This window comes from Vombatus ursinus, unplaced genomic scaffold (genome assembly GCF_900497805.2).
Source record: "Vombatus ursinus unplaced genomic scaffold, bare-nosed wombat genome assembly UNPS02009975.1, whole genome shotgun sequence".
NCBI classification, from domain to species: Eukaryota; Metazoa; Chordata; class Mammalia; order Diprotodontia; family Vombatidae; genus Vombatus; species Vombatus ursinus.
In genome coordinates, this window is record NW_020949753.1 from 5,423,424 (window position 1) to 5,437,751 (window position 14,328).

The window sequence follows — 14,328 nt, forward strand, 5'->3', positions numbered from 1 at the left end:
CTGATATCCCTGTGACCTCAGGGGCACAGCTACTTTTGACAACAATACCATAAAATCACACATTGAGTCAAAGGTTTAGCTCCTTTGCCATTTCATAGAAACAATGGTATACTGAAACATCCCATTAATATGCAGGCACATCTTTAGCTTATTGAGTCATCACTTTTTAAAGATGCATCTTTATTTACAAAGTGATGATGCCTAACCAGTTACAAAGAGACATCAGAAAATTTCATTTTTCATGTAATGTATATAAATATATACAGGACATTTTATAAAGTAAACATTAGAAATCGTAACAATAAACATTTGCTACTTATTCTATGTCAATAGTTCTCTCTTAAACTTAAATACCGGTTTCAAGTATCCCTTATAAAATAGACCTACTTTATTAAAATAATGAAAAAGAACTTTGCTATAAACAATATTGTTTTAAAAATAGACTAAGAAAACATCCCAGTAACAATGCTCACCTTGATAAAATACTGCCTTAATTTTCCTTATGTCTTTAAGCAAAAGAGGCAGTTTAATAACTGCAGTAATAGGTTAGTGTTTTTTAATACAACATTTTATTTCCATAATTATCATAGGTTAAAAGCAGCTATACAATACAGCTTTATTAGATATCTACTGTTATACAGGACATCCTCTTATTTCAGAGTGAAGAGGGTCTTTATAAAGGTATTGACTTGTCTTGCCCTTTCCCAACGCCAATAAATGGCCAGAAGAGATGCCTGGAAAGAGCTCCCCGCGATGGTTAACAACAGAGATTATGCACACAGAGAACTTCGAAGAATCACTTCAAATGTGGTTATTTTTCTGCTCTTCTTCAATTTGAAGACGTCTCAGTACACAAAGGACAACCTGATAGCAGAAAATATATTGATCCTGGGAAAAGAAAAATGTATGTAAAAATGGTAACATTTTGTACTAGCTAAACAATTGTACAATTTTGGGAGTTTGTACTTTCAAAAATTCAACACTGAATTCCATTTTGGCAAGTAAATTAAGGAAGAGATTTTCTAGGTTGGATTAATCTTCCACAAATGGCCCCAAGGGGACGCCTACATTAGTTGGTTAGGCTGAAATTCACACAGACTTGCTTTTGTTTGGTTCTACTTCTGTTATCTCTTAATTTTATATTCCCATCTCTATTTGAAATTCGTGTTTCTATAGGTATAGGCAACTAACCAGTGATATAAATCCTGAAAGCATGTACAGATTTTTAAATCTCAAATTTAAGATAAAAATCAAGCAATAAATTTCTTTAAATATTGTGAATACGAGCAGTTTAAACATCCAACCATTTAAAAAAGTTCTATTTCCTTGTCAGTCAATTTCTTCACAGAGGTAGTATAGTAGAATGGATTATAAATACAATAAGCAGAATTAAATAGGAATAAATAAATAAAATAAAATTAAACAGAAAATAAATAAAATTAGAAAGACTTAGATTCAATAAAGATTGGCCTCTGACATGTTTCAGTCATATGATTATGGGCATCCAAACCTCTTAGTGCCCCCAAGCAAACTCTTTTAATATTAAGTTGTAAATGAATTATTATTTTTTCTAATTCAGTAAAGTAATTTTTTGGCAATTTAATTGGGATGGCATTGAATATATAAATTAATTTAGGTAAAATCATCACTTTTATTATATTAGCCCTGTCTACTCATGAACACTTAATATTTCTCCAATTATTTAAATCTGATTTTATTTGTATAGTTTTTTTTATAATTTTGTATATTATACACACACACACACACACACACAATTTTGTTCCTGGGTTTGTTTTGCCAGGTGTATATTTAGAATGATTTTACATATAGACATTCGTGTCTAATGGTAGTCATGGGGGGAGGTGGAGAAGAAAAAGAAAAAAATAAATTTATACGATAACTATTATATATTTAAAAGGAATTGCAAGTTGTACATAATAGATTTGTAGTTTCATGTGCAATCTTTATTACACTATGTTATTGAAATACTTGTTTTAGTCCACAAATTAAAAATAAAATAAATTAAAAAAAACATTAAGTTGCAGATGTACATTGGTTAAAGTAGTTTTCGCATCAGAAAGTCTCCATACTGATTAAGTTACATATCCTGACCAAAGAAAAAGTATTTTTTCCTCCTTATATCTTATTAGCATACCTAAATTTGAGGAAGAATGTCACTGGAAGGTTGGCCACCAAGTAATGAACTTTTTTTTTCCCACTGAAGAACATTTCTAAATGTGAAGAGGGCTATACTCTGTAACACTGATCCTTGAAGTACTAAAACATAACTTAAAATACTCCATTTAACTTAGTCCTTCAGACTTCCAACTGGAATTTTTCTTCTTCTTCTTGGCAAAGTGACAACGGATGTGAAAATATACATTGATGTAATACTCTCCTATTGCTTAAGTTGCCTTTTGTTTGTAAATGACACTGTAACCAAGATTAGGTTTAAGAATATGGTTGGAAAACTGGTGATCACATTACAATGTCATAGCATTAACAGGCTGCATACCTGGGTTTGAGGTCTAGGCAGCACTGGCCAGTGTGGTTTCTCTGCTATGAAAATGTCTTTGTGAAAGTCAGCTGAATGTTCAGGAGACTGGGTAGATTTAAGAAAATGTGGAGTGGCAATAAATATGAAAGGCATTTTTTTTTTTTCGGTTTAGAAGGAACAAATTTTACCTTACTTTTTAAAGTAATATGATATCTACACAGGCAATGTCCAGCTGGGGATTTCAGGCTGCAAATCGAATTTCCCAAAACGTTCTGAGAGTTTAGGAGGGGGAAGCAAAATGATTACACTTTCTAAGTGTTCTATAGCTATGTTTTCTAAGTAAGAAATCCCTTCCAAAAAGAGAAAAATGTGGCTAACATAAGCTTTTAACATCCTCACCTTAAAGATAATTTCCCACTGTTAAATAGCACCATAGACATACCTCAGTCTGAATCATCCCATGCCTCTGCAGTCTCATTGTGCGCACCAAGTCAGAGATATCAAACTGCCAAAGTGAACAAACACCACATGCATATTTTGGTAAATACAAAGGACCACAAAGAACTCCCCCCAAAACGTTCTTATTAGCTCTGATATAGGTCATACATCCCTCTGCCATTTGATCAATTCAACATTATGCTCTAAGAGGCAGCATCTATACTGCTCAATACTTGAATTTCAACTGCAAAGACTTGTTTCCAAGTCACAGTTGAAATATTTCCTAGCTGCTGACTGCTTATGTGAGCATAGGCAAATCACTACCTCTCTGGGCCTCCATTTCTTCATCCATAAAATAAGGTGGTAGGGCTAGCTGATCTCTAAGGTTCTCCTTCCAACTCTAAATCCTATGACCACCATGTTGCCCAAAGAAGGACCCCACTGTGGCTACTGCTATTCTGTATCATATAGTAATAATAACAAGTGACAGTTATTTAATATTTTGAGGGAGCAGTATGCCATGGTGGATAGGGCACTAGTCTCAAAATCAGGATGACCTAGGTCAACTCTTGGCAAGTCACTGAACCTCACTGCAATGAGGCAACTCTCTAATACTATTTAAGTGGCAGAGAAAAGTACTTCCTGCATTGACAGCAAGAGTTTCCTCCTTGGTGGGGAGAGAGGTCCCTATGTCAATGTAAACACAGGTCTAGTCTTTATCCCTATTTCATATTTTCAAAGTTACATCAAAATGCAAATTTATTTGTTATAATTCTTCTCATCTTCCTCCTGTCCCCCTTTCTCTGGTATTCTCAGCAGGCAGTCTTCAGAGTAGAATTGGAGCTTAAAACTTTTGGTTCAAATCCCAGTTCTGTCATTTACCAGACAGTCATTTACCTTCTCTGAGGTTTGATTCCCTCATCCATAACATCGGGATAATAAAGCGGGTACAGCCTGTCTTTATGGGGTTGTTGTGAGGATAGTATATTGTAAACTGTAAAGCACTGTGTAAATGATTGGCATTTAAGTCATATCTGTCCCACAGAGTCTTCATAGGATCACAGATCAAGAGGCAGAAGGGACCTCAAAGATTACTTAGTCCAACTCTTTTGTTTTATGGATGAGGAAACAGAGGCCGAGGACAGTTAAGTCACTTGTTCAAAGTCACCCAAGTAGTAAAAAGTTTTCAGAAACTAGGGAAAGAGGTTTTTTTCCCCTTCCTTTCTTCCTTTTTGTCTTAAAGGTTCTGATTTAACTAGAATTCTTTTTTCCTCAAAACTTGACTTAGTGCCAGTAGTCTTTCTGGCAAGTGGATGTTTTGCATTCGAACATGGCTAGCCCATCCGAGTTGCGGTCTCTGAAGTAGAGTTTGAATGCTTGACGGTTTAGTTCAAGAAAGGACCTCAATGTCTGAGACCCTATCTTGCCAGGTGATCATCAGAATCTTCCTAAGACAATTCAAATGGAAGCGATTTGGTTTCCTGGCATGGCGCTGACATACTGTCCAGGTTTCACAGGCATACAACAATGAGGTCAGCACAACATCCCTGCAGATCTTCAATTTGGTAGACAGTTTAATATCTCTGCTCTCCCACACTTTCCTTCAGAGCCTCCCAAACACTGAGCTAGCTCTGGTAATGCATGTATCAACCTCATTATCAATGTGGACATCCCTGGAAAGTACCCTACCAAGGTAAGTGAACTTATCCATAACATTCAAAACTTCTCCATTTGCTGTAACTGATGGTTCCACATATGGTGTGGCGGCTGAAGGAGCACTTGTGTTTTCTTGGTGTCAACTATTAGGCCAAAATTAGCACAAGCAGAAGAGGATCGATCCATACTTTGTTGCATCTCAGCTTCAGAGGCTGCACTGAGTGCATGATTATCTGCAAACAAAAAATCATGCACAAACACTCCCTCCACTTTGGTCTTGGCATGTAGCCTTTTCAAGCTGAAGAATTTACCCCGTGTTCATCCTCATTGAAGGCATTTGACAACATGGCTGAAAACGTCATGCTAGAAAGCATGGGAGCAAGCACACAGCCTTGTTCCAAAGAACTCACACAGGACAAGCACTCAGGTGGTGGTCAGAAGAAGCAATACAAGGATATTCTAAAGGTCTCTCTTAGGAACTCTGGAATTGATTGTGTGCATTGGGAGACACTGGCACAGGACCGCTCAGCATGGCGTGCCCCCATCAGAGAAGGTGCTGTGCTCTATGAGCACAGCAGAATTGAAGTAGCTCAAAATGTAGAATCCATCCCAAATGTTCACATGGACTATGTGTGCCCAACCTGTGGTAGAACATTCTGAGGTCGTATTGGTTTGATCAGCCACAGTTGGACACAGTATAACTTGACTGTAGCATAGTGATGTCACTTTGGGGTCCTCTTCGAGAACGAAGGACACCACCAGTACCAGTACCACAGGAAGAAACAATGAAAATCGAATCATAATCCCTTCTCCAGAGGTTATGGATACATAGAATTTGAGAGTTGGAAGGCACTTCTGTGGCCAACAAGTCTAACCTATCACACCTGATGGGAGCCCCCATGATACATATCTAACAAGTGGTCATCCACTTCTCCTTGAAGACCTCCAAGGACGGGGAAGCTAGCACCTACTGAGACAGCTCATTCCACTTGTGAAGAATTCTTAATGTTAGAAAGTTCTTGACATCAATCCTAAATTTGTCCCTTTGTAATTTTTACCAAGGTTCTTGGGTTCTGTTCTGGTGAGCCAAAGAAAAAGCCTGATTCCCTTCTTGACATGGCAGCCTTTCAAATACTTGAACACATGATAGATATATCATGTGTCCCCTGACTTTCTTCTAGGCTAACTGTGCCTAGTTCCTTCAAATGACTGCCAGATGGCAAGGACTCATGGCACCTCCTTGGCACATTCTCCAATGTTTCTCTTAACCTTCAGGTACAGAACTGAACATGATACTCCAGATGAGGGCAAAGGGGTGGAATAACCTCTTTATTCCTGGAAATGATGCCTATCTTAAGATCAATTTAGCTTCCATGGCTGCCCAATCCCACTGCTGACTTCTACTGAGTGTATAAATCCACATAAACCCATAGTTCATATTTTACAGGAAAAAAAAAACCAACTAAAATGTTATCCTGCTTTATCTTAATTTACTATGAAGTATTAAGTATAAAGTTCTTGCAGTCATGATGTAATAGTTTAATTAGTTTAGTGGATAATGAGTTTCTAAGAGTGGGCTGGTCTCTGAAAATGTAACAAACTTTTAAGTTCAATCTGCGTTATTAACATTTTCTCCATCACTTTCTTAAATTTAAACAATCAATAAATCAAGCCCTGATTTGTAGTGTTTGCTGATTTCTGGGGTCTAAATATTCACAATGAAAATTTAACAACCAGTTCCCTAGCGTTAGTAAGAGCTGGCTCCTGCACAGGACTATTAACTGTGTTAATTACAGGGGTGTTATGAGGGTCAAATAAGATAATGGAGGTAAAGCACTTTACAAACCTTGAAACGCTATGTAAATGCCAGTTATAATTATTATTGTTATCACTGGCCTCCAATGACCAGGCCTTTAATCTGCTGATGACTTCATTCCCTGGGCTTTCTACCTCACTCTGGCTGAGCTCAAGCAATAATACTGGGTGACATAGGAATGTGCTGGTAAATGTTTAACAATCAGGCCCTCTGAAATGCACCTTTAGGTATGCATGCACCCTCAAGTTTAATCGGCACCACAAACTCTTCCTTATGTCTAGACAATCAACTAAACAATAATTCAAGCTGGATTTCTAGGCATTGCTGAACTCGGTTAGAGCCGGCAGCAGCACACCCTTGGCTACATGGCATATTCAGTTTAAGGAATATGAAACATTAGATTTAAGAAAAAGAAGCTGCATAAATCTGCTCCTTCCTCACAGAGTTTGCTTATTTTGAAAGTGTTTTGTCTATTTGAACCTTAGGGCCTTATTCAAAAAAAAAAAAGGTGGGGGGGGGCCACACAACTGTTTCTAGTTTACACACATTTTTTTTTTGTAGAAATCAAAGAATGTTGATGGAAAGAAACCTTAGTTAGAAGACTTGTCTAGCCCTTCCTTTTACAGAAGAGGAAATTGAACCCCTTTGAGATTTCATGATTTTCCCAAGGTCATACAGGTAGTAAATAAGAAAGCAAGGATATGAACCCAGGTCTCCTGAGTGACAGGTGAGTTCAAATTCTCACCCTACCATGTGGTATCTATGTGTCCCTGGGCAAGTCATTTAACCTTTTTTTTTTAAATCTATAAAATGAGTTGGACCAAACTATTTTCTTTTTTCTTTTTCTTTTCTTTTTACAAGGTTTATTAAAGATCTGCAATATTAGCCAGACTCTTAAGGAATCTGAGCACCTGTGAGCTATTGGCTAGGTTGTAAAAATCTGAACAGTGGCTAGATTATAAGACTCTGAGCCTGGACCAAACTATTTTCAAGATTTCTTCCAGATCTAAGTTTTTATGACTTTTCTCATTCAATTTGCATTTAATAACCAACTCATAAGTTTTGGTAAAAATTTCACACTTTTAATTAAAGGATGTTTTAAAATAAATACCAGAACTCTTGCCAAATCACGCATTATGACAGAAGCCTGATTTTGGATGAAGTATATCATTCATTATGTTATCTTACTCTTCTCACCTGAATTCTCAGTGCTTCAAATTTCCCACTTGGAAATACAGGATTAATCAATACTGGCCTTTTGTATAACTCGTACTTCAAAAGACCTATGATTACATCATTGTAGTGTACTCTCTCAACAGAGGCAAATTATAATCCCTGTATGAATCCAATATAATACATGGGGACTTCCTGATTTAGCTACACAAGTGTCCCTGAACATCTAATTCCACTACTGCAGTAGGTGATGTTCAGCATTAATTTAAGAATATCTCATGGGGGCAGCTAGGTGGCACAGTGGATAGAGCTCCGGCCTTGGAGTCAGGAGGACCCGAGTTCAAATACGGTCTCAGACACACAACACACGACACTTACTAGCTATGTGATCCTAGGCAATTCACTTAACCCTGATTGCTTAGCAAAAAGCAAGGGGAAAAAAAGAATATAAAAATTTAAAAAAAGAATATATCTCATGGAAGAGATAAAAGCAGATAAATGGTCTGGTTGAGAAGGCAGGTCACGGTTTGTCCACGTAGTTAATCTAGATAAGAACAATACTGTGTTTTTCTGATCTGAAAGGTTACGGTACCTTAGTAGGATCTTTGGATCTTTGTAAGGTCATAGCTTTAGAGATGGATGAGACCTTATGTGACTGAATCCAATTCTCTCATTTTACAGACAAAGAAACTAACGCTTAGGCATCGAGAGGCAGAGTTGGGATTTGAACTAGGAGCTGCTCTGGTTAAAAGAATTCACCTCCTGGCAGACAAGCTTCTGGTGACGACCTTTCAGTCCTGGTCTTTGGATGACTCACCATCCACTGCCAGGCTCATACTCAAAGCTTTTCCCTCTTAGCAGGGTCTGCTAATATACATGAAGAATACTGCTTTTTTGTTTTTGTTTTTAAGATGCTGTGATGTTAAAGTATCAGAACAGGACTTTAAAGATATATGCAGACTTTTTTGCTTTTGTAACGGTTCCGTGATTTCATTAGTGTAAGGCAGAGACGTCAAATACATGGCCTGTGGCCTGCAATCCTGGGTGCAGTCAAAACCAGATTAAAATGTAATCGGAAAATATTTAATCAAACAAATAAAAATACAATGGAACCAATGTTGACATGCAGTATTCTAATTAATCTTTGGTCACAGGAATCCTTAGAGGTCTCTGTTTCTATATGAGTTTGATTTCACTCGTGTAGGGCACTGAAAATGATAAAATGATTTCTGCCAGTATAAACTGGCAACTTCCTGGGGGCATTGAGAGATCAGATGATGTGCCCAAAGTCACATATCCAGTATATATCAGAGATAGGACCTGAACCCATATCTTTGGCCAGCCAGATTTCCACTATGCAATGCTTGCTCGCATATGTATAATGAAAAAACCAAAATGTAATATTAGTAAAGTGCTCTGAACACAGTGTGTGTAAAATGTTCATTTTTACAAACTGGATTTATTATCTCTTTTTGGCTTTCTGATATTCACATTTACTATGTAAAATGCTACAGGCAAAGTGAATGAAACTCTACACACATACCTATCCATATATAAAGATGTAAATATATAGTTATGTATTATATATAAACAACACACACACATACATACATTGCATAGTGATGCCAACTATTAAAGCACTCCAAACTCCCAAGGCACTGTCTAAAGCTATGCAACAGATTATTTACTTTAATTCAATATCTGCATCCAAATAGCATCCAGGTACTTACTTCAAGATCTTGATTGATTAGTCCTAGAACCACGTCTATGCAAATAAGTGTCCCTGAACGTCCAATGCCAGCGCTGCAGTGAATGACGATCGGCCCTGATTTGTGAACATGTCTCATGTATGAAATAAACATGAGCAAGTCATCTGGTTGAGAAGGTGTATCATGGTCTGGCCAGGCAGTGAAATTCAGATGAGAAACACATCTTACTTCTCCAGTCTGAAAGTTTAAGAGAGAATAAATAAATAAATGCAAAAATGTTGTTTTTATGCAAATAATTAATACACACTTCCCCCACCCCCCCGAATAAACTCCAGCGACTTTCTATTAATATAAACTCTAAACTCCTTTGTCTGGTATCTAAAACTATTTACAACCTGGTCTCTTTCTACCTTTCCCATCTTTCACATTACTCCCTTCTATGCAATTACAGTACATCTAAATGACAGATTACTTGCTGTACCAGACACACAATCATCCATCTCATACGTCTGTGTGATTTTGCCCTGGCTGTCCCCTATACCTGGAATACTTTCTTGATTTCCCGTAGGTTCTAAAACTGCCCCCTCTCCCTGCAAATGCCCTGGGTAAGAACTGTTCCCCTAGGCATCTCCAATAGAAACTACAGCTACTATTACTGTATCTTGTTGAGGAAAGAGTAGCTTAAAGGCAACAGTTGCAGCTATCTTTCTAAAACGTACTTCTTCCTATGTGATCAGGGAGATTTAACACATGCGCATGTTAAATATGATCTTAGGAGAAGCTATGAGGAATTTATGAGGGGAAACAGATTAGAAAGAGAATTCTAGAGTCTGTGAGGAGCTGGTGGTTTATAGTGCATTCTGGAGAGATCCCTACCTGCAAGGACTAAGGGAAGAGGAATAACAGTTTATTCCTGGAGAGATTAGCTTTGTTCTAATCTTGAGTGTAATATGAAGAAGATCGGACAACTTTTTACAGCATAAGGATGTTACCAACTGAGTAAAGTAAACGAAATCAGATGCACAAAAATGCAACTCTCTCCAGCTGTGATACTAAAGATCCCTAGTGTGGAGGACCTTCCACGCCCAAAGATCCTGTTACAACAATTTACAGATGACTGTAAATTCAATCTTATTTGTAATGAAGACAGATCTGTTTAAAGCTAACAAAAGAAAACCCCAAAGGTTGGCATCTGTTCCATAGATTGGGCAGGGAAGCTAAAAAGTTACTGAGGTTGATGTAAGAGTGAATGGATGCAGGCATGGAAAGAGAAAAAGCATGTGGTTTTTCTGACAAAGTGATAACTCACAAGGCACAGAATGAATTTATTCACTTACATGAATATCCTGGAGCTCCAATGCTCTGACGATAAAGCCTGTTAGCTGCTGCACTCTCACCAGGGCAAGCCGAAGCCTGTCATTTACCATTATAGTTTTGCCCAGGATATCTGGCCAGTACCGCTGACATTTGATCTTTTCTCCTTCTACTTCCTGGGTCATCATAGCTATCACTGTAGCATTCTGTTCCCAAATCATCTGCCAGAAGTCTGCAACCGTCGTAGGGAGAGGTCCTTGACAGGCGATGTAAACAAATTCTTGGTTCCCCACTGGCATCTTAATGAAGCTGGCGTTGATATAGCCTCCTTCATCTCCAAGCGGGACTCTTGTGGCATCATCTGTGATTTCCCCACCACAAAACAGTCATCATCTTGACATGTTTATTTTCAAATGATTATCAAAGGATTATTAAAAACGTAGTCGCTCTCACCCTCCCCTATCAACCTCTGAAAGCCCAGAAAATACTGCTCCAGGAAAAACCCTGGAATAGCTAAACCAGAAAAAAGACAGGGAGCAGTAGTCCAGTAGTTCAGGTAATGGCGTTCCAGCAAGCTAGCAGAAAGCCCCACTTTAGCACACCAGGAGGAGATCCTGAAACCCAGGTGGTGGAGCAGGCAAACACCAACACCTACACCCCCGAGTGCCTCAATGAGGGTGGAAGAACCAGTGGAAACCAGCTCAGAAAACCACCCAGTGCCTCAGCATTCTATGGCAAACTGTTCTCCCAGTGCCTCGGCAAAAATAAGGGAAGCAGCACTACAAAGGGCCCCAGGCAGATAAACATCCTACAACATCCATCTGAAAGGAGCTGAAGAAAGCTAAAGGAAACGAAAAGCAGGCAACCTAGAGCTGCCCTAGAGTTCCAGCCTTGCTGATTCCAGCCCAATACCAGGCAAGCTGCCAGAACCCTACAGCCTCCAACTGCCAACATCGGAGGCCCCAGCACACAAAGTCAGTGACCAAGACCTAGGCTCCCAACACAAGAAGCTTGGGTCAGTGCCCTCTGCTCCCCAGCAGGAAAGCTTAATTTCTTTAAAGGCCAGGGAATACGGAAACACCATGAGCAAAAAGAAACATATCATAGATTCATATTAAGAGAACAGTGAAGATAAAGGCAGAAATTCTGAAGAGGACAACACTGTCAACAAACCCACATCTGGAACCTCAAAAGGGAATATGAACTGGTCTAAAGCACAAAAAGCCTTCTTAGAAGAGCTCAAGAAGGATTTTAAAAGTCAAATGAGAAAGGTAGAAGAGTCCTTAAAAAATACAATTGGCCAACTGGAAAAAAAGTACACTGAAGAAAACAAATCCCTAAAAAATACTACTGACCAAATGGGGAAGGAGATACAAACCAGTCAATCGATGCAATGAAAGTTAATTAAAATGAGTAAATAAACTTATAGTTGTTGACTCAGTACCTAGGGAGATGAAGAACTATAACTGCTGTTATTATTTCCTTGACTATCCTTAAATGAAAAAGCCACAAAGCTTTCTGCTAGAGAACAAAATAAGTATTATAAATATATCAATAACTTACTAGTTATCAAGAATTAACATTTCTGCTTAGTTATGCTACATAATATGATTCATGAGTCAAAAGAAAATTAACTAAAGATGCTCTTGGCTTTTTCCCATCTGGATTACCTTTAGGAAAAAAAATAAAACAGGGGACATCAAATTGGCTCAGTTTATTTGTTAAGTAGAGTTCTTATCCTGTTATCTTGAAGTCTCATCCTAACATTTATACTTTCAAAGACTCAAAGACTTTTTCACACTATATTGTTTTAGCTGATAACTCAAATACCAACTTTAAAAAAAAAAGTATATGCCTTTTGCAGTACTGTTTGGTATACTTAAACTTTTAATAATTTTTTCCAACAGAATAATTCTGTATACGTTTACATATTTAGATTTAGACAGTGTGCCAATCTCTAAAACTAATGGATAACAGTCATGTTGATCATATGAGAATTCTAATTCAGGGTTCTGAATGTTTCTATCTACTGCGTTAATTGTTCTTATTTCTTCCTAAATTCTGGTTCATGCTATTTGACCTTAACAAACCTACCCACTATTCCGTGGCTTGTGACTTGCCTTTCCTGCTTATGAGCCATTGCCTGGGCCATCACACCTTCCTGAAACTTCTACTTTCTTCTCCGATAATTTCTGAGGTAGAAGTGCTCACCCAAAACATTTAACAATCTAGCAGGTTCCAAATGGCTCCAGGACCCATCACTCCCTAAGCACTTGTGCATAATGATGAACACAAACAGGTGTTCCTATTCATTACTTCCAGGTATTTAGATAAACAAACAATCCTGCTGGAAAAATTTAAGGCAAGTGAGAACCACCATGGTAGCTCCAAAGAGTCTACTGAAATCATCTGATGCTTTACAGAGAAATATGGTTAATTCTTGAAATACAAAATGGGCATGAGGAAGAAATTGTTGATGGTTGTAAAATAGGAACTTGGGACATTTTCCCATTCAGAAGCCAATTTTAAAAAATACTGAAAAACTGATTCTCTGATCCTCAAATATTATACTAGTAAAAATTCAGGAAACTGAAGAAATTGTGTTACCTGACACCCATCCAATCAGCTTTAAAATCACACAGATCTTGTTAGGGATTCACATCTGAATGCTCAAAAAACCCAGATTCCTTATAAGAGGGGAATGAAGGAGCGAGAACTTGAGAGAGAGAAGGAAGAAGAGGATGAAAACTGGCAGGAAACTTAAAAACTTGAAATTGTCATTATAATTTCTTGTTAAAATAATACCCAATTTGGAACTAAATAATTAGAACTTACAGGGAAGTATATTCTTATATCTGTTTTTCCTCCTATTTTCCTTCGTCTGTCCAATTAAACACTGATCCAAAGGTTTTAATTCCTGAAGATTCTGGAAGTATAAATGAAAACAATGTTAAATTTTCTGAGACAGGGAAAAGGCCACAACCATGATGCTAAATAGTATAAACAGGTAGAGACTGGCAATTGATCAGAGAGGAATTTATAAAATGCTAAAGAATAAACCTACTTTTCTAAGCTAATGTTTTGGGGCAATCAAGTTAAAGAGGCATAACAGCACAACCCTGATTAGGTAAGCCAGTGCTGAGCCAAGTTCCTACATGTGTTTTTTCTTTAACATAATGGAGATAGAAAAGCCTCTTTGCTTATTGTAGGATTGATGATTATTTCCAAATTTGATAAGGACTTTTAAGACAACTCATATAAACTGTTTAACTCTCCCTTAAGATGATTCAATATGCATTTCTGAGGGCAGAGGGCACTTGTTTAAAGAACTTTGATTCAAAATAACTAATGCCCCAGAATCGCAAAGTTCAGTGGGATCATATGGTCATCCTTGCTCCATCCTCCCACATGGTAGCTTGTGTCTGTGGAGCAAGGGTGCAGGCTGACAGTAAAAAGGAATACGCTATATCACTTCACCATCAAAAAGCTTCACCTTTTGCTTATCTCCCTTGTCAACTAGTTTTTCTCCCACTGTCCAAATGTTGTAGCTTCTGGCACTGATAATCATTCCACCAAAAAATGTGAAATGACTGATGCCAGTAACAGTACCACTTAGACACTAGTAGAAAAGCCAATTGACAAAAATGGATGATGGAAAAAAGGACCGCAGGGAGGAGGGAGAGAGAGAGAGAGAGAGAGAGAGAGAGAGAGAGAGAGAGAGAGAG

At 37.9% G+C, this 14,328-nt stretch overlaps 1 protein-coding gene across 12 annotated transcripts in view; it reads right to left on the reverse strand.

Annotated features, from left to right (window-relative positions):
* Positions 1 to 550: 550 nt before the first annotated feature.
* PTPN13 (protein tyrosine phosphatase, non-receptor type 13) overlaps positions 551 to 14,328 on the reverse strand; it is a 204,551-nt gene continuing 190,773 nt past the window's right edge. For all 12 annotated transcript variants that reach the window (XM_027853380.1, XM_027853381.1, XM_027853376.1 and 9 more), the window contains 5 exons: positions 13,439 to 13,529; positions 10,627 to 10,964; positions 9,311 to 9,526; positions 2,940 to 3,002; positions 551 to 888 (listed from right to left, as the gene is read on the reverse strand). In XM_027853380.1, coding sequence (XP_027709181.1) covers positions 802 to 888; positions 2,940 to 3,002; positions 9,311 to 9,526; positions 10,627 to 10,964; positions 13,439 to 13,529 — 795 coding nt within the window. In that variant the 3' untranslated portion in view covers positions 551 to 801. The remainder of the gene's footprint in view (positions 889 to 2,939; positions 3,003 to 9,310; positions 9,527 to 10,626; positions 10,965 to 13,438; positions 13,530 to 14,328) is intronic.